Raw genomic sequence first — 22,236 nt, forward strand, 5'->3', positions numbered from 1 at the left:
TAAATATACACACTAAGAATCCATACTTTGAGAAAGATATCTTGAATTGCCTTCTTAGAACCATCCCTTCTCCACCACTACATGAACTTTTAGAAGGACATAGATCTGTTAAGTAGAGTTATGGATGTTTCCTATCAGCCTCCATCTAGACAGCTTTTTCAACCTAGCTCTTTTCTTATATCCTGCTCAAATCTGTCTCACCAAGGTATCTTTCTGGCACAGTTTTCATTTGTGTCCACTCTATTTATGAAAACAAAATGACTATATCCACATGCTTTTGAAAGTTGGTAGACAGAGCACCATTAGAAGCTAGAAACTAGGACTTACTACTCCACAAGCTAGAATTACATCTACAAAATGTTTTAAAATAAAATATTTCTAAGCTTAAACTCTGATGAGCCCCCCATAAATACTGAACAAGAGGCTACTAATAACCACAAGATGTGTGTAAATATGAATAAAAGGTGTCCCAAAGTTCCGAACTTGAATAAATTCAGAAGTACAAATGCTACAAACTTACAAAAACACTATTTGAAAAGTTAATTGCATATATTACTGTCATACTAGGCTTTAAGCTTAAAGAATAAATTCTCAATTTTTTGTTTCAGTCACTTTGCAGATGAATTTCTTTGAATTAAAATTTTATTATTCTAAACAAGTACAGAAGAAATGGAAATCAGTTTTCAAATGATGTGTCTCTTTTCATTTTTCATTTTAAGCATTTATACTTCTAGAGTTATTTAAAGCCTTAAACTCTCACTAATACTTCTTAAACATCATTTGTTAATTCATTTTTTTTCATTTTACAAATCCTTTTTCTTTAATATGATCATATAGTTTTTGTGTTCTTGGTACGAAAATGTTTATTTTTCAGTCATGAATCTCACACATCTCAGCAGCAGATTTTGTAGTTGCCAACTAGAAGACATTGCTCAGCACTGCCCTGCAAAATAAACCAATCTTTTTTTTTTTTTTACAACACATCAAAGTGCATTTCCATTGGAATTCCTCTAACATACTCATCACCAAACTGTAACCCTGAGACTTCATTGGGTCTGTTTACACTTTATCTGTTATTATCACTGAGGGCTCAACTCAAAATCTAGGTAGAGAAAGAAAATGTGAGGTTTCTTCTATAAAGAATATCACAAAACAGAGATCAAAGACATAATTTCACTTCTCAATCTGTGCAATCTAACTTTGTTTACAAGTAAAGAATGATTTTAATTGTCAAACTTTTAAATTTTATTAAATGTTTGTGGCAATGCATCGAATGAATTCCAGACCTATATAAATACACAGGCAGCTGTTTGTAATTTGCATTTTTATCAGTTTTGAAAGAGCACAATGTACTTCCTGCATCTTATTTTCAGAATTTGCATTTTATCATCTTTGGCTACCCAGTATATAGTATGGAGTACTTGAATATCTCATTCTTTGAATTTTCATTTTTGATTGTAAATCAGAGGATATCTGGCACTTTTCTCTTTTCTCATTTTTCTCTTCTCTCAACCTCCAGATTTACTTGCTCCCATTTCTTCTTGGCTCTAATAATAAAACACACAAAATACTTCAATTATTTTCCTTTTCAGCATTCTTCGGGATACCAACATTCTGCATTTCTTGGCTAATTACTTACCATAAATCTAAAGGCAAAACAAAACCTAAGTCCACTGTTTTAATTCATATATTTTCAAAATGCTATTCAAACTAAGTTCATTTCTTTCCAAAGCTTACTGTGTTTTGAATTTGGATGGAGGGATGAAAAAGGATGGAAATGATACCACATATAAGGGCTGTACCTTGGTGCACCCAGAGTGAACAGAACGACTGCTCCATCCTACAGAGACAGGCACCTCCAGTCACACCAGCCATATTCTTATCAGAAAGGACATGTGGCCCCCAAGGGAAGGCTGACATCTCTAATCGCCTTCAGCTCCTTTCCTTGCTTCCCACACATTTTCCTCTCCTGCTGCATTATCCTCATAGCATCTGACAACATTTTCCCAAAAGGCTCCTCTTGCCCATTTACACTTCTGTGGCCTTGGCTCTGAGATATTCCTTAGCAGAATAGGCTAGTGGCAGCTTGTGCTTTCTCCCTCCTCTCTCCAGCAGTCCATCTGCCCACTGGGAAATGCTGAAATCTCTCCTCTGTGCCCTAGCAGGAAGTGCAGGGGAGGAAACACAAGCTCATCTTTCTCTAGTCTGATGATGACAACAACAGTGGGAAGGGATAGTTTAAGGGTTACAGATTTCCCAGTCAAAAGCTCAAGTAAATAAGAAAACTATTTTTATAATTCTATTTAATTCCTTGAATCTAAGTCCTCATTCTGCCTGATGTAGAAAATTTACACATACACTTGCACATAAACTTAGTCCAAATTAGTGATTACTTAGTCATTTCACATTTACATTTCAACCATCTTCAGATTTGAAATTCGTTCTCAGGATTCTTGTCCCTCCCTCTCCCATCTCCCTGCTGTTATCCTAATTTCTAGGGTTGGAACAGGGGAGAATGGTTGCTGCTTCATGACAGCTGGGAAGACAATATCTCAACAATCATGGGTCTCCACAAGGCCCGGGTCCCAGGCTGGTGAATGGTGGTCCAGACAACATAGCCTAAGGTTTCTCAAACTTTAATGAGCATCTTAATCATCCCGGGAAACTTGTTAAAATGCACATTTTAATTTAGTAGGTCTGATATGGAGATTCTACGTTTCTAACAAACTCCCAGGTGATGTCTTTGCCCTTAGACAATACCTCAAATCACAAGTAACGAGTGGATGATTTGGTTTATAATCAAATCCCTGGAAGAGCAGTCTTTTGAGATTCTCACTGAGTTTTCCCCTCCAGTAGGGCCCAACCCAAAGGCATATTTCTGATGCTATGCCTTTAGCCCTAGTCAGAAAACTGTTTAGCCCCACTGGCCCTTTCCCATGAACTGTTTCACTTGAACTTACAGAATATGTGATCCTCCCAAGCAAACTTGGAGCTTGGGAATCTCAAGAAGCACTCTCCAGCCCTCTCTCATGTTAGATATGGCTTGCTCCCCACACTCCCACCAATAGATCACATTGATAAATTCTCTCCAAAGTTTTTCTCCCTTGGCTGAATTTGGGAAGTGCATTGCAGATCCTCTTTATGCTCAAAGTCTTATAAACTTCAAAGGGAAATCCATCACTGACTTTCTACCCCTGGGTCCTGGCATAGCTGGATGTGAGGGGAGAAGAGCAGAAGGGAACTAGATTAGAATAGTAGCCCCACACTGTATCTGGTCTTTTGATACCTCTTCATACTCTCCCTCTCCTTGCTCTACAGATTGAACAAAACTAGTTTAATAAGCTCACATCCTGTGTCACTTTTCCTCTCCTGTGCCATACATGGATGGTACATGTTTCATGCTCTGAAGTGCCCCATCCATCCCCTACATTCTTCTGTAATTCATTATTTAACTACCTGGGATGAGAAAGGAGAAGGCTGCTGGGATACAAGAGCAGTCACCAAGATAGGGGCAAGGATGAAGAGTTCATCCTTAAATACTCCAAATAATATCACACCCACAAGGAAACCACTGAAGAAAAGGATGCAGCTCAACAATTTGTAGTTTTTATCCAGGATTTTTACCAACTTTTCATCTCCTTCTCCCCAAAATTAAGTGCAATCACATGTGAAAACCCACAAAAAGCTAAGAGAAAATATAGTCAATGAAAAAGCACTGCAACAGAGTTCTCTTAGACTACAATATGATTTGGAAAGAAATGGGAAAAAAAGAAAAGCAACTAACATCACAGTTGAAATCAAGAGTTTTGAGAAATACTAAAGAATATATCAGCTGTTTTTGTTCTTGTTTTTTGAAAAGTATACAGTTTCTAATCTGGATGTGTTCAGGTTCATTCCAGGAAGCTCTCATATAAGAGTTTATGGATTTCAGATTATTCTGAAAGCTCTAGGCTAATGATATAAGTAGGAACTCTCTATTTAGAACTTTTTCTGAAAGACTCAGTTTTCTGGAGTAACTGAAACCATTTTATCCTGTGTGTTTTTCCAAACCTACTGTACCAGCCCCAGGATAAGCTTGGAGAAGACATCAAGCTTTTTAGCAAAAGAACCACCTGAGGTCTGATTGGCTTCAAACCTCCACCCTGGGGAGATTCCCAGGATTTGCATACTCTCCCTGAGAACAGAGCACAAGAAGGGGGAATATCATAGTCCCTCAGAGCCTTCTGGCCTGGAAACATCTCAGGTTCTCTGTTAGTCTGCACCAGCCAATATTTGTCCATGGTGGATATAGTAGGGCTTTAATATTTTGTGTCAAAATGTAGTTTTATATATTTGCTTTGTAGTTCAACAAATAATGAATATTAACATAAAATTGCTCCAACTGCTAATTTTATATCTAAGGAGAGAAATATATCGAAAGATTTCTGATAACATAAAGATAGACAAAGGAGAAACACAATAAAACAAAGTAAAATTAAATTGCTAATAGACAAGCTATCTACTAAACTCCAAGTAATTGTGTTCATAAACATCATGAATATTTTCTAATTTTTTCTAAAATGTTTCCTGACCCTGAAACATAAAAACTTGTCATCCATTTTTAGAATGACACATTAAAATTACTAGAAACATTTACCTGCATATATCTTTTCAGTTTTTGAATATGTTTTTGAAAAAGGAATTCTTTTTCGCCAGGCTGAACCATTATATGATGTTGACATATATTTATCTGAGAAGAAGACAGGAATTAAATATTTTATAACTTTAAATCATATTCCAAGAGTGTCTCAATGTTACAAATATCTCAGAGGTGAAACTATTCTCTAAGTAATGTATTTTAGCATTTCAAAGCTAAGGCATCAGAAACCCAAGTGAATTTATTAAGACCACTTATGTTATCAATGAACATGGTTATGTACCTCTTAATTGGCTGTCCAATTCTTCAAATAAGGCTCTCTCCCATGAGGCTAAGCTACAAGAGAGTATGATATCTGGATGTGATCAAAATATTTCATTGCCTTGCTTTACCATACAATTCTGCTAATTCTTGGAGAGGAAAGAAAGAAAAAGAAGAAAATACCCAGAAGGCACCACCAATTCCTTTTACCTTCCATGAACTGACTCCCATGATGTCAGGGATTACTCTACCATAGTGAACTTAGTGTCTCAGGAAACCAAAGCTTTATATACTGACTTGGTTCTTAAATATCTTTCCTCTGACAACTTTATATTTGAACTATTATCTAACAATGTTGTATTTGGGTTTTTAAGTATTACTATGTGGCCAGGATTCTCAAAGCACGGTTCATAATAATACTAAGAATTTATTTGTTTTTATTCCTGTGTTAACATTTGCACTAATGGCACAAAAGTAGTAGTGAGCATAATTGTGACCACCTTAATACAAATCTAGACAGCCATTCGCTCACAGTAAATAATAATAATAGTAATAATTGAAAGACTATTTTACCCAAGAATATCTTTATTTTTATATATAAATCCATTTATCATTTAATTCTAAAACAAACAGAAGAAAGACAAATAAAGCTAACTTCTATTTAAATTATAAAAGAAAGGACCTAAGAGAGACATTGAATTTTTACTTATGTTTCAGAAAGTGCACAACATTCAGAACTCTAGACTGTGAACACAGGAAAATACAAACATGAAATTAGAGGGAATTAAGTGGCCTTTTGTTGAGAGAGCTGAAACCCAACTTCAAAAAGAGAAAAATTCATCTGAAACAGGAGGAAAAGATTTAGTTCCCTCCTCCCCTTGGCCTTGTACTTCCTGACATATACCATGACTTTGCCTATTACATGATGACATGATTTAGAAGCAATCTGCACATGGTGGGAAAGATGAGAGGTTGTCAAAAATATTGTAGTTAACCCCCAAACTAACCCTTTCAGAAAGTAATCATAAAGGCTTAAGGAAAAGCCAAGGCGAGCCTGAAAGTGATGATTGAACAACGTGGTTAGTGGAACAAGAAAATGTCAACCATTTGAATACAATCCCCAGAGAGAAAAAAAGCTATTCAGAGGGAACAAAGTGCAGTGCTGTGAGACAAAACTCTAAGGGGCTTCAATGTCTAGACATCTGCACCCAATACATTTTTTTTAAGATTTTATTTATTTATTCATCACACACATACACACACACACACACACACACACACACAGAGGCAGAGACACAGGCAGAGGGAGAAGCAGGCTCCATGCAGGGAGCCCGATGTGGGACTTGATCCCAGGACTCCAAGATCACACCCTGAGCCAAAGGCAAACGCCCTAACCACTGAGCCACTCAGGCATCCCCCAACACATTTTCTAACATGTCTTTAAGCCATGTGCTCTCCTGCTCATGGAATATATCCTCTCACCAGTTTTCTAAGCCATCCTGGTGGTGGTGATGGCCTAGAAACAGAAGGCGGGGACGGTAGTGATGAAGATTAACTAGACCATTACATAATGCCATGGGGATGCAAATCATGGACATGTATAAATCACATAAGAAAAGAGTCTTACCTGGACAGAGGTTGAGTTTGGGTTCCTTGTTAACATCAACTTTATTGTAGGACCCATTTGTGGGCCTGCTGCGGGGAGGTGCACTCAGTGAGACAGTCCTGATAACATCTCTCTGAACATGGATATATGATGCATTCTCAGCATTTCTGTTTTTATTATTGCGATGGTAACTCATTTTATTTTTGGGATTTGGGGACTGTACTGCTGTAAAGGAAAGGGGAGAAGGGAAAAAAGGATAATACAAACCAGTATCATACCCATAAATAACATACTGCTGCTTAAATGATAGTGCTATGGAAGACAATGTGTGCTAAAAGAACTAAATTTATAAGAGTTTGGGTTGACATCTAAAATAGCAGGTTGCACAACAGTAATTTGTTTTTCAGGTAGGAAATATTATTTTATATTTAATTTCTTTTCAAAGTATAGTTTAGAAATATCAAATATATAGATACTTCACCTCTCCGCATTCCTGAGCCAGGAAAATTCTTCGGTTCATCATAAATCCATTTCCTTTTTTTCACACCTTTAAAGTGAGGCTTCCTCACTGGCTGGACATCATTCACTTGAAGAAGATACAAATTTTTACAGTTTTTAAAGAGATGCTTTCATCTGAAAATTACTCTTGGTGATAATTACATATCTGTGCATTCACATGTCAAGCAAGAGAAAAAAATAAATGCACTAGTCTAATACTTTACTTTCTAGAACAAAGGGTGACTTATTTCTTAAAGCATGCCCCCCCCCCAAAAAAAAAAAAACAGCTATCCTGGACATCCATTGATGAGAAAACTTTCAATACGTAGCATTCCTCAGAGAAAAATGCTCTTCCCCAAAGGAATATGTAAATTGCTTAAAAGAATATAAAATTCATTCCAAATATAATTATAGATCTCATTATATTCTTTTTAAATAATTTTAGAATTGTTATTTTGAACATAAATCTCCTTCTTAAGAAGTTGGATTAATGTAAAATACCTTTAGTGAAAATTGCCTCATTTTTTTAAGTTTTAAGAATTTGAGTGTGTAGTTAGTTTGGTGAAACAAGTCTAAGTAATTAGAATTTTTAAGTGCTAAGGCTTTTTACTTTCTACTGGCATATTTTTACATTGAAAAATTTATATACAAGCTCAGTTTTCTAGGAATTTCTAAGGCACATTTCTCCAGAGAATTCTAAAACAATTTAGTAGACAGGGGCATTCTTTGCTATTTCTCTGTGTGGAGATCCCGAACAGATCCTGGGAAGTTACTACTGCACGGAGAAAATGAACAAGTTCACTATGTAGATTACATTAGCTCTATATAGTGGACTAATAAATCTGGCTTTGCCCTAGCTCTGAAGTTCAACTTAAGCATTGTCTGAATTCTGATTCACCACGTCCTCTCCAAACATCATGCTTCAGCCTTACTCTCAAGCTCCAGCTCCAAGGATTTGGAAACCATATTTTTAACAAATGTCACTAAACTGAGCTTCTTAGGAATAAACCATCATAGCCCTCTTCGGTGCCTGGCTGGGATCTAAGAATATTACAAGGGCTCAGTAAAAGAAATAAGAGAAAGAAGGAAGGAAGGAAGGAAGGAAGGAAGGAAGGAAGGGAGGAAGGAAGGAAGATTCATGAGTCTTAATTGTATCAAGAGAAGTATCTCAGTATCAAACTGAATGGCATGGAGAAGCCAAATCATGAAAAATAATCCAAAACATAATAAAGACCTGTCAATGTATCTCACTGTGGGTTAAATTAAAAATGCTATACTAATGAATCTTCCAAGAGAAGTTAGTATATCATTAATTTTAATACCTAAAATAAACTAGTGGGAACGTATATAATTTACTAGGACCTACATCACAATTCGTTGTCAGAGTTAGTAGAAGAATATTGTTTTTAATTCTTAATACTGAATAATTTTCAAACCATCCTTTTTTCTTTCTTTTTAAAAATTCTACTTCAAATAAGCAAAACAAATCCATGATAAGACAAATATATCTAAGGCCAAAAAGTGATAGAGCTAATGTCTCACTTGAAGAGGGGTCCTCTCTGCACTTCATACTGATATTCTCAGTAGCATTTAATACATGCGTTGTAGGTACTAGTCGGGTAGTTAGGGAACGCTTTGGATGAGGACTGTCCTTGTTATCTTTTAAAGCAAATTAAGAAAATAAAATGTCAATATTAGTAGAAGAAGCTTTCAGTTGGTATTTCACTTTTCAAACATTATACGATGGGTATACCTCTTTAAAAAATATAGATGTATATTAATTTTTATAATTCATCATTGAAATTCCCTAATCACTACATTGATTCCCCAAAATTTGTCACTAACAAAACATTAAAAATCCAAGATACAGACATTATCTTCAATATATAAATTATGTATTAGTGGTAATATTTTTAATACCATCATATAGAAGAATCAGAAGTTTATTAATTTTAAATCAGATGCACTTATTTCAATTAATATTTCAGAAATTAGGCACTGCCTTCAGTCCAAGGCCTGATCCTGGAGACCAGGGATCAAGTCCCACGTCAGGCTCCCTGCATGGAGCCTACTTCTCCCTCTGCCTGCGTCTCTGCCTCTCTCTCTCTCTCTCATGAATAAATAAATAAAATCTTTAAGAAAAGACTTCAGAAATAATTTAAATGTAACAACTTTCATGTGTTTCATGCTTTGGAGAAGGACTGTCTGCCCAGCAGAACTTTATACAATGATGGAAATGGCCTTAATTTGTACTGTACAAAAGGATTGCCACTAGTCACATGTGGATAGTGAGCACTTGAAAAACAGCTAATGTAACCGAAGTACTGAATTTTTTTATTTTATTTCATTTTAGTTTAAACTTAAACAGTCACATGCAAATAATAGCAAGTGTTAGTATAGTTAGATTTTTTTTTGCTTTTTGTGTTTTTGATAGATTGGGCAAAATATTTCCATCTCTGAGAGAGAGGAACAGAGACTTCCATGTCATTTCCCATAAGAATAATTTGATCACAAGGGCCTCAAACTATTCTTGAGAACATTTATTTAATGGTGGGGAAAATAGTAGATGAAATTTGTTAATATTTAGAGGGAGAACATATAAAGCCCTCTAGTTATAGGACAGCTACCCTTTTAGACTGTACCTAAGAGAGCTGCCCAGCAAAAAGGTACCAGCTGGAGAATTCTACACATGTTATAAGGAGATTATAAAACTATAAAGGATGGGATGCCTGGGTGGCTCAGTGGTTGAGTGCATGGTTCTGGAGTCTTGGGATCGAGTCCCACGTAGCGCTCCCTCAAGGAACCTGCTTCTCCCTCTATCTATGTCTCCACCTCTCTCTGTGTGTCTTTCATGAATAAATGAACAAAATCTTTTTAAAAAATTATAAAGGATGGATTTTCTTGTCATATCTCTTGATTATTCACAGACTAGTAACAATTAAAACATGAGAATGTCATAGAGGTCAAAATGAGATTAATACTTTTCAGTCTTCACAAAGCCTTCTAAGAAAATCCAATCACACTGAGTATTTGAAGTTGGAAAAAGAAACTAAAGAGGATTTGGTTTTCTATTTAACAGAACCAATAACTGTAGAGCTAAAAAGATTCCTAGAAATTACATAATCCAACAGGCCAATATTTCAGATAAGGAAACTAAAGCTAAAAGAGATGGTCTCATGATCAAACAATGAAGGATAGACTAGGACTGAAACCTTAGAGTTCTTGACTCCTATTCATTATATTTAGTGTATGTTTTTATTTATTACCTTGCCTCTCCTATTGGTTACTATAAGTGTCAAGCTTTGTATTTAACATATCTATCCAGATTATGAATGGGTTAAAATTATAGGATGGCTCATTACCTTTAGTATTTGAACATTTTGACATAGTGATTTCCTTTTCTTCAGGTAAAGTTTCATTTTCATCTACTCCAAGAAATATGATCCTTTGTGGAACATAACAGTCGCCTCCTACAACAATACCTTACTGTCAGTGGCCATGGTAGCAGAAAGCTGTACAAGACTATCTTCCAACACAAGATTATCCTTCTTTATAATATACCTTCTTCCAGTTTTGTTTAACTTCCCAGTTTTAACTTCCCAGAAGTGTTTAACACTTCTCAGTGATAACCACCCACATCTCTACACTTACCACATATGTTTAGATTAATATATATATATATATATATATATGTGTGTGTGTGTATAGTATTTGCACTTACATACAGATAATTGCAAAAATTAACATAGTCAACACAATTAATTTTCCTTTAATTTAATTTACTTCTACTCTTTACCAACCTTCAGTGGTACTAAGAGTATCTTCAGATATATGAAAGCAAGTTTTATGCTCAAGTTCTTCTATTTTCCAAGATAAATATCCATAATTGTTTAAAATATTACTTATATACTTAATTTCCAGATTCTTCACCATACAAGTTACCCTTTCATAACATAAAATTTTAGTTTCAAGTAACCTTCTTTTAAAATGACACACATGGGTAGCTCAGCAGTTGGGCGCCTGCCTTCGGCTCAGGTTGTGATCCCAGAATCCAGGATCGAGTCCCGCATGGGGCTCCCTGTGAGGAGCCTGCTTCTCTCTCTGCCTGTGTCTCTGCCTCTCTCTCTCTCTCTTTCATGAATAAATAAATAAATATTTTAAAAAATAAAATGACACACATATGTGGACTACCATTACAGAAATCAGTAGAATTACTATAATAATAGTTGATATTTATAGTTGATATATATGTCAGACACACACTCTACTGAGTACTTTAAATGACTTACCACATTTAATTACCTTCCTATACTACTCCTAATAATTCACCGCGTGTTTGCCTGAGCTATTTGATACCTGACAGCCATTATTGAATCATTTTTAAACCTTGTAACCAACAAAAAAAATTTGCTTTTTCTTCACAATCTGTATCATGTCGAGTCTTTCCCAGTTGAAGAAAATCTACTATCAATGTCTTGAACAAAATGCAAGACTTTGTGTGTATCACAGTTGGAGTTTACCTTGTTGAATTTTGCTCCTGACCCAGCATATTAACTTCCAGTCATCTGTAAATTCTACATACATGTCTCCATTCATCCAGTCATTCAATTGTTGAAACATAAAATCATTTTTTCTACAAATATTCACAATGTGCATATCATGTGTCAGACATTCCCCTATAGAGATTCATCTATGGCAATTAATTATATAAAGTTCCAGGCCTCAATTTCCTTACCCAAAGACAACAATAAAAATGTCAAAAATATTTTGAAAAAACAAAATTAGTTATGAGAGAGGAAATTAAGGATCATTTATTAAATGGTGATATATTCAGAATCTTAACTTAACTCACCTCCATTTTCAAAAGCAGCAATGTCAGTCCTTGGTTTCCTATCCAATGATGCTTTTATCTCACCTTGCCTTTCAAATAGGCTAAATTTTGTTGGAACTGTAAGACCATCCCCTAAAAAATTAAGAAAAAAATTAGAAAGGAAAAAGAAAAAAACACCCCAGGAGCCATTAGATGCTTACATTAGCCTACAGTAGAATTCATGATGATAGTAAAAAGTCTAAAAGCTAATGCAAGTATTGTTTGCAAAGTGATATGACTAATAAATTTATAAATATATGAATTTTAAGAAAATTTTATAATTATGAGAAAATAACAAGCAAATTTAGTTTCCTATGTGGATTATATGTGAAATGGCAATTTAAAAATTTAAACAATCTAACATTATGTGTGTATATTTATTTGATGTATTCTTTATATAAAGAATTTTGTAATATTTCTTTTAATTATATCTACTTATGAACAAATTGAGTAAAAAGTATTAAAGTCCACTACTGACAAATGGTAATTATATTGTGATAATTAAATAACTCTTAGCAATTCTATATACCTCTAGATAATTTTCTCCTAAAATAAACTATTAAAAGCAGAATAAGAGAGACATGATAATTGAATGCATCATATGATTCTGGATTGGATTCAAAACCAGGAAAACGTTCATTTGGCTGGAAAGGACATTGATGGTACAGCTGGTGAAGTTTGTCTTTTTTAAAAATCTATAAATAATATGGTATCAGTAGTGATTTCCTGATTTTGATATTTATACTAAAGTTACATAAGAGTTATATAGGGGCATCGTATCTGCAACTTATGCAAATGGATTAGAAAAGAAAGAGAGAAAAATAAAATCAAATGTGTAAAATGCTGACATTTGGGGAAATTTGGTGAAGGCTATTCATGAATTAACTGAAAATATTTAAAAATAAAAGGCTTTAAAAATTAATATGTTGAGACGCCCAGGTGGCTCAGTGGTTGAGTGTCTGCCTTTGGCTCAGGGTGTAATCCTGGGGTCCTGGGATCGAGGCCCACATTGGGCTTCCAGCATGAAGCCTGCTTCTCCTCTCTCTGCCTAAGTCTCTGCCTCTCTCTCTCTCTCATCTCTGTCTCTTGTGAATGAATAAATAAAATCTTTAAAACAGCGAAAACAAAAACAAACCATAATATAAAGTGAAAGGACATATAATTATCTTTATAATCTACCATTTTTATATTCATTGCTAACTTCTTTTATTTGTTTTCTTTTTTCCCTAAGTAATATTCTTTTTCATTTGTTTTCTTTTTTCCCTAAGTATTTAGGCAATATGCCTTTCTTTAGGTTGGGAGCCCACCTATCCGCTAAGGCTTTCCAATCATTCTAACATCTAATGGTATGTTGCTGCCACCTACTGCCATATGTTTAAATAGTTTGCCACATGTGTACTTGAACAGCAGGCATCATATTCTTGATCCTCTACTTTATCTTACCTTCATCTTGATCTTGGGAGATTTCCCAACTATCACTTTTTATTTTTAGGGAGAGAAAAGGATTCAAATCTAGTCTTTCAGCTCATCCTAATGGCAAGATAACTATATAAACTCAGGGCATCCATGGGTTTTCTCGGAGTTTCTGGTGCTATAGCCAGAAAAAAAATGTTATCTTGCCTTCAAGGGCAAAATATTTACCGACATTCAAATAAGATTCACCAAAACATAAGATCCTTGAAAGGCCCAGCCCTAGAATAATCCACCTGCATTGCTTCTGGAATTGCCTGGTACACAAAAGGCACTCATTCAATGAACAAATGTATCCTTGTTCTGCCACTAATGTCATTCTGTGATCTCTCTTTTGTCCTTCTACAGCTAGGTTGTCCTTTCCATTCATAGAGAAAAATATGCACCTGTTTTACAGGGAGATTTATTTGCAAAGAAAAATAAATGGTAAAAGCAAGCTATTTACAGAATTACTGCACTGGGGGTGTAGTGCCGTCATGCGCTTATGAAGTCTATTCCTTCTATAGCTCCTTTGGGAGGGCATAATTACATTAATAACAGCTTTTCATATTAAATATAGGTCATCTGATAAAAGCACTTCCTTCTCACACTCAATTCTGATGTATTATTTATCATCTAACTCTAATGTACATCTTACTAAATAATTCACAGCCTATCACACTAAGTATCTCTTACACATCACCTTAAAATGCTGCCCTTTCATTCCTTACCTTCTTGTAATTCACTGCCATTTTCCAAAGGTTTTTCCAACTCTTTGTCTGCTGTTGAGGCTATGCTTTTTGATGATGAAACATCTGGAGGTGTATGAAATCTGTAGTATTCACCTAATCTCCCATTAGAAAAGTAAAAGTTAGTAAATGTGTCACATCAAATATTAGAAAATCTACAAATTTCTAATTTCTTACCAGATTTATAACACATCTCCTTTATTGCTCTTTTTTCTTCAATCTCTTCAGGAGTCTTTGTCCATAAACTAGAAGCATCTATAGGATATATATGTTTAATTACATTGTCCAAATACAAATAATATGAAAACACATAAATCAGAACGAAAAATCCCAGACATTGTTCTCATGGATTTCTTTTTTAATTTTTAAAATCAATCATTTGCATACTGGTGTCTTTAATCGCTATATTTCACATACTAGAACAATCAGTTTAAGCAACTGTGTATATTTAAATGAGATCTATCTCTCAGCCATCATACAACAAACCCTCCAGTCTAAATGATCATAAGCATGTAGAGACTTAGAACAAATTAGAACATAATGAATTTAATATCCTTAATTAATTTGAAGCTATTTTCTTACCAAAATCAGCCTAATATATTACGTTATTAACCTCTAACAGTTAAAATTATATATAAAAAACATAGTAGGGTTTTTGAATTTGCATTGTAGATCTGAGAAAAGCCTTACTAACCATTTTGTTCATCTCCTTCCTCCTCTTCTTCCTCAAAGTTAGTTTTTAAAACTAAAGGATGGTGAATAGGTCGTGATATATTCTCCTGAGGTTTCAGGGGTTCCTGACTCTGGGTCGGGGGTGGAGTTCCTTCCTGAGTTTCTTTCTGTGGTGTGATATCTACAGAGAAAATGCAAAATTTCAGTCTTCATAAGATACATATTATGTGCATGTTCAATGATCAACACTGTCCTAATTTACTGCACATTTTATTAAAAGGTATCTCATTGGGGGCACCTGGTGGCTCTCTGACTTTGGCTCAGGTCATGATCTCAGAGTCCTGGGATGGAACCCCATGTTGGGCTCCTGCTCAGCAAGGAGTTTGCTTCTCTCTCTCCCTCTGCCCCTCCACCCACTTATGCTCTCTCTTTCTCTCTTAAATAAATAAATAAATAAATAAATAAATACATACATACATACATACATACATAAATAAATAAATATTTTTTAAGGTAGTATTGAAAACATCTTTTTGGTCTTCACTTTCTGAATTTCTGATTTAGCAGGTCTAGATTAAAGCCTAGAAATCTAATTCCATTTTTTAAGGTAATTATGAAATCAGCCACATTTGGAAACCGCTGCCCCCAAATGATCATCTAACTAGGGTCCTGGGTTATGAGAAATCTTTAGGTAGGTATGCCATCCCAACAATTTGAAAGCAACAAATCCTATTCCAGATCCCCAATTTCCACATTTATTTTTTTCCCTTAAAATTGGTTAGCCTAAGAACAGGCTTGAGTTCACAATAGCCTTCCTACCACTTTATAAGATAAAGGCATATCTTTCACTTATGCCAGAATTTACTATAATTCCCAAAAGAGAAATCCTCCTTTATTGATTAACCAAACTACCCCCAAACCCATAGGGTTTTATACATTAATTTAATTTATACAAATTGCTATCAGGAGAAAATCATGATGTGGTAGGCAGAATAATGGCCCCTTGAGGATGTCCATGTTCTAATCCCCAGAACCCGTGTATGTATTAGGTTATAGTGGAAAGGGGAATTAAGGCTGCACGTGGAATTAAGGCAATCACCTGACCTTAAAATTGGCAGATTGTTTGTTCTGAGTTATCCAGGTGGACCCAAGATAATCCAAAGGGTCTTTGTAAATGGTAGAGATGCAGAGGAAGAAAGCCAGGAAAGAGATGTGACAACAGAAGCTAGGTCAAGTTATGTAATGAGAGGAGGTCTTAACTTTCATTGCTGATTGTGAAGATGAAGGAGGACATGAACCATGGGATACAGAAAGCTTCTAGAAACTGGAAAAGGCAAGGCAACAGAATCTCTCCCTGAGTTTTCAAAAGAAATACTCCCCTAGAGAAACCTTTATTTTAATCCAGAGAGGTCTACATGGAATTTTTAAACTACAGAACCACAAAATAACAAATGATTTGTTGAAGCCACTTGGTTGCTGGTAATTTGTTCCAGCAGTAACAGAGAACAAATACACAAGGTGTTAGAAAAAGTGTTATTGGAGTCCATGTTGGAATTTTCTAAATTCAAATGCATAGTAGAGTGTGGTAGTAGTTAGGAATTTTTGTTGAAAAAAATTGCTTCTTCCATATCTGGACTATTGTTTAAAAATGTATAACCCCTTGACCTCGATTGAAGAAGAGCATCAGTAGAAACTCTAAAGGAAAACCATGGCTTTAAATAAAGCTTTTTAGCTATTTTCCACATACATTCCCAAGACTTGTCATTAGTTGCAAAGAAAAGCTTCACTGAACATTCAAAACAGTAAATTTTAGAGTCACATTTTTAGAAGTTACCTTGAGATATAATTCACATACCATACGGTTTACTCATATAAATATGTAATTCAGTAGTTTTTAGTATATTCAGAGTTGTGTATCATTGCCATAATCAATTTTAGGACATTTGATCACTCAAAGAAGAAATCCATTCCCATGAGGAGTTACTCCTCGTGTCTTCCAAACACCCCTAGTCCTATAAAAACACTGATACATTTTGTTTCTATGTTTTGCCTATTCTAGATATTTCATATAAGTGGAATCATATGATATGTGGTGTTTTGTACATGATGTTTTCCACTTATCATAGGTTTTTCAAGGGTTAGCCATGCCTGTAATGATACTATTTTCCTTTTTTTATCCAAATAATAATCCATTATACAGATATACCAAAATTTACCCATTCATCAGAGGATGGACACTTGGGTAATTTCCACTTTTTTGGCTGTTATAATGTAGGTATAAACATTGCATACAAGTTATCATGTGGGCATGTGTTTTCACATTTCTTGGGTGTATACCTGGAAGTGAAAAAGCTGGGAAACATGCTGTGTTTAACATTTTGAGGAACTGCCAGGATGTTTTCCAAAGCAATTGTACCATTTTTCATGCCTGCCTGCAAATTATGAAGATTTCAAATTATCCACGTCCTTGTTAATACTTTGTATTATCTTTTTGATTAAATCATCCTAGTGAATGTGAAATGGTTATTCATTGTGGTTTTGATTTACTTTCATGGTTAATGATGCATGATGAGCATCTTTTCATGAGTTTAAGTTTTTATTATTTTATTTATTTATTCATGAGAGTCTCTTAATGATGCATGATGAGCATCTTTTCATGAGTTTATTTTATTTTTATTTTTAATATTTTATTTATTTATTCATGAGAGACACACAGAGAGAGGCAGAGACACAGGCTGAGGGAGAAGCAAGCCCCATGCAGGAAGCCTGATGTGGGACTCGATCCCGGGTTTCCAGGATCATGACCCAAGCCCAAAGCAGATGCTCAACCACTGAGCCATCCGGGCGTCCCTCTTTTCATGAGTTTATTGGCCATTTGTAAATCTGAAAACTGTCTTCAGATTCTTTTCCCATTTTTTTTCCATAGGATTGTCTTTTATATAATTGAGTTATAAAAGAACTCTTTATATATTCTGGATACAAGCCCTATTTTCTCCCATTCTATGAGTTGTCTTATCACTTTCTTCATGGTGTTCTCTGAAACACAGATGTTTCTAAGTTTGATAAAAATCTAATCCATTTCTATTGTGGTTGTTTGTTCTTCTGGTACCTCTAAGAAGGCTTTGCCTTTAACCTAAGATTTCTTATAAGAGTTTTATAACTAACTCCTTAGAGTTTCACCTATTTTGAGTTAATTTGTTTGTGTAAAGCATAAGGAAGAAGTACAAAATAACTTTATATAGCTATCTAGTTGCCCCACCATCATTTGTTGAAAATACTATCCTTTTCCTCATTGAATGATCTATGAATCCTTGTCAAAAATCAATGGACCCTAAGTTGATTGATGTAAAGGTTTGATTCTGGGCTCTCAATTCTATCCCATTGATCTACATATCTATTTTTATGCCAGTATCAGGTGATCTTGATTACTGTAGCTTTATAATAAATTCTAGATTTTGAAATTAGTGTGAATTTATAGCTTTGTTTTTCATTTTCAAGATTATTTTTACTATTTTGGGTCCTTTGAATTTCTATATATATTTTAGAATCAGATTGTCAATTTATTCAAGTAAGTCAGTTGGAATTTTAAAAAGGATGATATTGAATCTATAAATCAGTTTGGGGAGTATTACTATGATCATTATATCAATAAACTTAATCTATGAACATGAACTATTCTTTCTATTTTTAAGTTTCTTTGATTTCTTTCAACAATATTCTGTAGTTTGAGTATAATTTTTACACTTTTTGTGCTAAATTAATCCTTAAATATTTTATTCTTTTTGATGCTATTGTAAGTGTTATTGTTTTTTCCTTTCATCTTTAGTTTGTTTCTTGCTAGTATATAGAAAGATAACCAATTACCATATATTAACTTTTACCCTGCAACTTTGCTGAATTATTAATTCCAATAGTTTTTTAATGATTTCTAGAATTTTTTAAATAAAAGATTATGCCATTTGTATAGAGATAATTTCATTTCTCCCTGCCCCCCAATCTAATTGCCTTTTATTTGGTTTAATTGCCCAATTTCTCTGACTTGAATATAAGTGGAAAGAATGAACATCTTTAGCTTGAATGTAAATACCAAGAATGAACATGATTGTTTCTGATCTTAAGGAAAACCTTTTGGTCTTTCACCATAAGTATGATGTTACCTGTGGATTTTTCATGTATCCTCAGTAGGTTGAGGAAGTTTCCTTCTACTAGTTTGTTTAGTGTTTTATTTATTTATTTTTTAATCACAAAAAAAGTGTTGAGTTTTGTTAAATACTTTTTCTTCACTTATTAGGTGATGTTTTTTTCCTCTCTATTCTATTGATTTGGTGTATCACATTAACTGATTTTTAAAAATTAAACCAACCAGGACACCTGGATGGCTCAGTGGGGTTTAGTGTCTGCCTTTGACTCAGTTCGTGATCCTGGGATCCTGGGATCAAATCCCTCATGAGGCTCCCCACAGGGAACCTGCTTCTCCATCTGCCTATGTCTCTGCCTCTCTCTGCGTTCTCATGAATAAATACATTAAATCATTTTTTTTAATTAAACCAACCTTGAATTTCTGGGATAAATCCCACTGGGTCATCGACTATAATGTTGGATTTCATTTTCTATAATTTTATTAAGTATTTTCATGTCATGTTCACTAGGAGTAACAGTCAGTAGTTTTCTTGTGATGTTTTAGTCTGGTTTTAGAATCAAGGTAAATACTTGCCTCGTAAAATAAGTTGGAAAATAGTTCCCCATTTTCTATATTTTTGGAAGAGTTTGTGAAGAACTGGTATTAACTCTTCTTTAAATGTTTGGTATAATTCAATATAAAGCCATATGAACCTGAGTTTTTATTTGTAGGAAGATTTTTAAGTGCTTATTCTACCTCCTTGTTATAGGTCTATTCATATTTCCTATTTTTATTTTCTGAAGTCCATTTTGGTGATTTATATCTTCCTAGAAAGTTTTCCATTTCATCTAAGTTATTTAATTTATTTGAATATATCTGTTCATAGTATTCCCTTAGTCTTTTTCCTTTCTGAAAGGTTGGCAGTATATCTCCCCTCTTTCATTCTTGACTTTAGTAATTTCAGTCTTATCTCTTTTTCTTGATTAGTCTAACTAAAGATTTTCAATTTCCTGGGTTTTATCACTGCTTCCACTGACTTCCTTGATCAAGTTTCTACTCTCTGTTTCATTATTCCTGCCTTAATCTTTACTATTTTTTTCCTTCTGTTTGTTTTAGGTACTTTATTCTTTTTCCAGTGTTTTTTTTTTTAAGATTTTATTTATTTATTCATGAGAGAGAGAGAGAGAGAGAGAGAGGTAGAGACACAGGCAGAGGGAGAAGCAGGCTCCATGCAGGGAGCCTGACGTGGGACTCGATCCCAGGTCTCCAGGATCAGGCCCTGGGCTGAAGGTGGTGCTAAACGCTGAGCCACCCAGGCTGCCCTCCAGTGTCTTAAAGTATAAAATTAGGTTATTAATTCAAGACCATATTTTTAAATATAGGCATTACAACTATATAATTTCTTCTAAGTACTGCTTTACTTGCATCCCATGAGTTTTAGTAGGCTGTTTCTTCATTTTCATTCATCTCAAAGCATTGGGTAATTTTCCTTGTAATGCTCTTATAATTACTCTTGCAATGTCTCGGTTGTTTATAGGTGTGTTATTTAATTTCTACATATTTGTGAATTTACTATTATTTTTTTCTTATTGATTTCTAATTCTATTATGTTTGGAGAACATACATTGTATGTTTCCTCTAATTCCAGATTTATTAAAGCTTGCCTTACAGCCTAATATATATAGTCTATCCTGGAGACTATGCCATTTGCACTTAAGAAATATGTGTATTAAAAAAAAAGAAATATGTGTATTTTACTATTGTTGCAAGCAATATTCTATAGATATCTGTTTGGTCATGTTTTTTTATAGTTGTTCAAGTCTTCTATTTCCATGTTGTTTATAATTGTTTACATAGTATATCCTTTTTCATGCTTTTACTTTCAATTTATTTATATATTTGAATCTAAAGTGTGTCTCCTGTAGATAACATATAGTTGAATCTTTATTTTTAATCTGGCAGTATTTGCCTTTTTACTCTATTGTAACCTAATCATATTCAATGTTATTATTGATAAAGTTGGATTTTTATCTGTCATTTTACTTCCTGTTTTCTTTTTTGTTCCTCTATTCCTCTACTGCTTTCTTTTGCAGTGAGTAAATATTTTTAGTATAACATTTTAATTATTTTCATGATTTTCCATATTTTTAAAAGTATCTTCTTGAGAGTTGCTCTAGGGCTTACTACATAGTTCCTAACTTATCAGAAGATATTTCAGATTTATACTATTTAATTCCAGCTAGAGATAATGTTACTCCCATATAGTTCTATTCCTTCTTCTGCCCCCCTCCCAATTTGTGCTATTGTTATATTACATCTATATGTTACAAACCAAAAAAATACATTGTCATAATTAGTACTTTGCTTAGTTTTGTATCTTTTAAAGTGGTTGAGAGGAAAAGGAAGAAAAAATATGAATCTATAGGGTTTGTTATTTTAACCTTTTATTTATCATTACTGATTCTATTCATTTATTCCTATGGATTTGAGTCACCACCTGCTATCATTTTCTTACCATAATATAGGTTTGCTCCCACTTGCCTCCTTTATGCTCTTATTGTCAAATATATTACAATTCAAAATGTTATAGGCTAAAAAATACAATTATATACATATACAAATGTATGTATTTTTTTTCTTTCAGTACATCGAATATGTCCTCCTAGTGCCTTCTGGATTACAGTGTATCTAAGACCTCAGCTGTTAATCTTACTGGGTTCTTTTATATGTGACAAATTGTGTTTGTTATTCTCCAAAATTTGCTTTTGTTTTTGGTATTTAACCCTTTAACTATGATGTGTCTTAATTCAGATATCCTTGGGCTTGGCTTATTCTACTTAGAATTTGTTGAGATGGGATGCCTGTGTGGCTCAGCAGTTGAGTACCTGCCTTCAGCCCAGGGCATGATTCTGGAGTCACAGGATTGAGACCCACATCGGGCTCCCTGCATGGAGCCTGCTTCTCTCTCTGCCTGTGTCTCTGCCTCTCTCTCTCTATGCCTCTCATGAATAAATAAATAAAATCTTTTTTAAAAAAAGAATTTGTTGAGCTTCTAGAATATGTAGTTAATATTTCTCATCAAATTTGGGGATTTTCAACCATTATTTCTGTTTTCTCTCTTTTTCAGACTGTATAATCTCTATTGATCTATCTTTAAGTTTGCTGATTCTTTCTTCCATCAGCTCAAATCTGTTGAGCTCCTCTGATATTTATTTCAATTATTATATCATTCAGTTCTAGATTTTCTATTTCATTTCTTTTCATAGTTTGTATCTTTTTATTGATATTCTCTGTTTATTGAGACATTGTCATTATACCTACCTTACTATCTTTAAGCATGGTTTTCTGTAGGTCTTTGAATATATTATAACTGTT

General features: G+C 34.1%; 1 protein-coding gene across 13 annotated transcripts in view; it reads right to left on the reverse strand.

The window, feature by feature from the left end:
• Positions 1-1,221: 1,221 nt before the first annotated feature.
• The window catches only part of C13H12orf50 (chromosome 13 C12orf50 homolog), a 42,083-nt gene continuing 21,068 nt past the window's right edge, over positions 1,222-22,236 (reverse strand). For 7 of the 13 annotated variants that reach the window (XM_077845742.1, XM_077845741.1, XM_077845743.1 and 4 more), the window contains 10 exons: positions 14,764-14,922; positions 14,247-14,324; positions 14,052-14,165; positions 11,854-11,964; positions 10,364-10,471; positions 8,544-8,660; positions 6,985-7,089; positions 6,525-6,728; positions 4,637-4,729; positions 1,222-1,547 (listed from right to left, as the gene is read on the reverse strand). In XM_077845742.1, coding sequence (XP_077701868.1) covers positions 1,522-1,547; positions 4,637-4,729; positions 6,525-6,728; positions 6,985-7,089; positions 8,544-8,660; positions 10,364-10,471; positions 11,854-11,964; positions 14,052-14,165; positions 14,247-14,324; positions 14,764-14,922 — 1,115 coding nt within the window. In that variant the 3' untranslated portion in view covers positions 1,222-1,521. Of the gene's footprint in view, positions 1,548-4,636; positions 4,730-4,919; positions 4,973-6,524; positions 6,729-6,984; positions 7,090-8,543; positions 8,661-10,363; positions 10,472-11,853; positions 11,965-14,051; positions 14,166-14,246; positions 14,325-14,763; positions 14,923-22,236 lie in introns of all 13 variants that reach the window. The other 6 variants (XR_013350651.1, XM_077845738.1, XM_077845736.1 and 3 more) reach the window with 6 other exon arrangements.

This window comes from Canis aureus, chromosome 13 (assembly GCF_053574225.1).
Source record: "Canis aureus isolate CA01 chromosome 13, VMU_Caureus_v.1.0, whole genome shotgun sequence".
Lineage (NCBI taxonomy): Eukaryota > Metazoa > Chordata > Mammalia > Carnivora > Canidae > Canis > Canis aureus.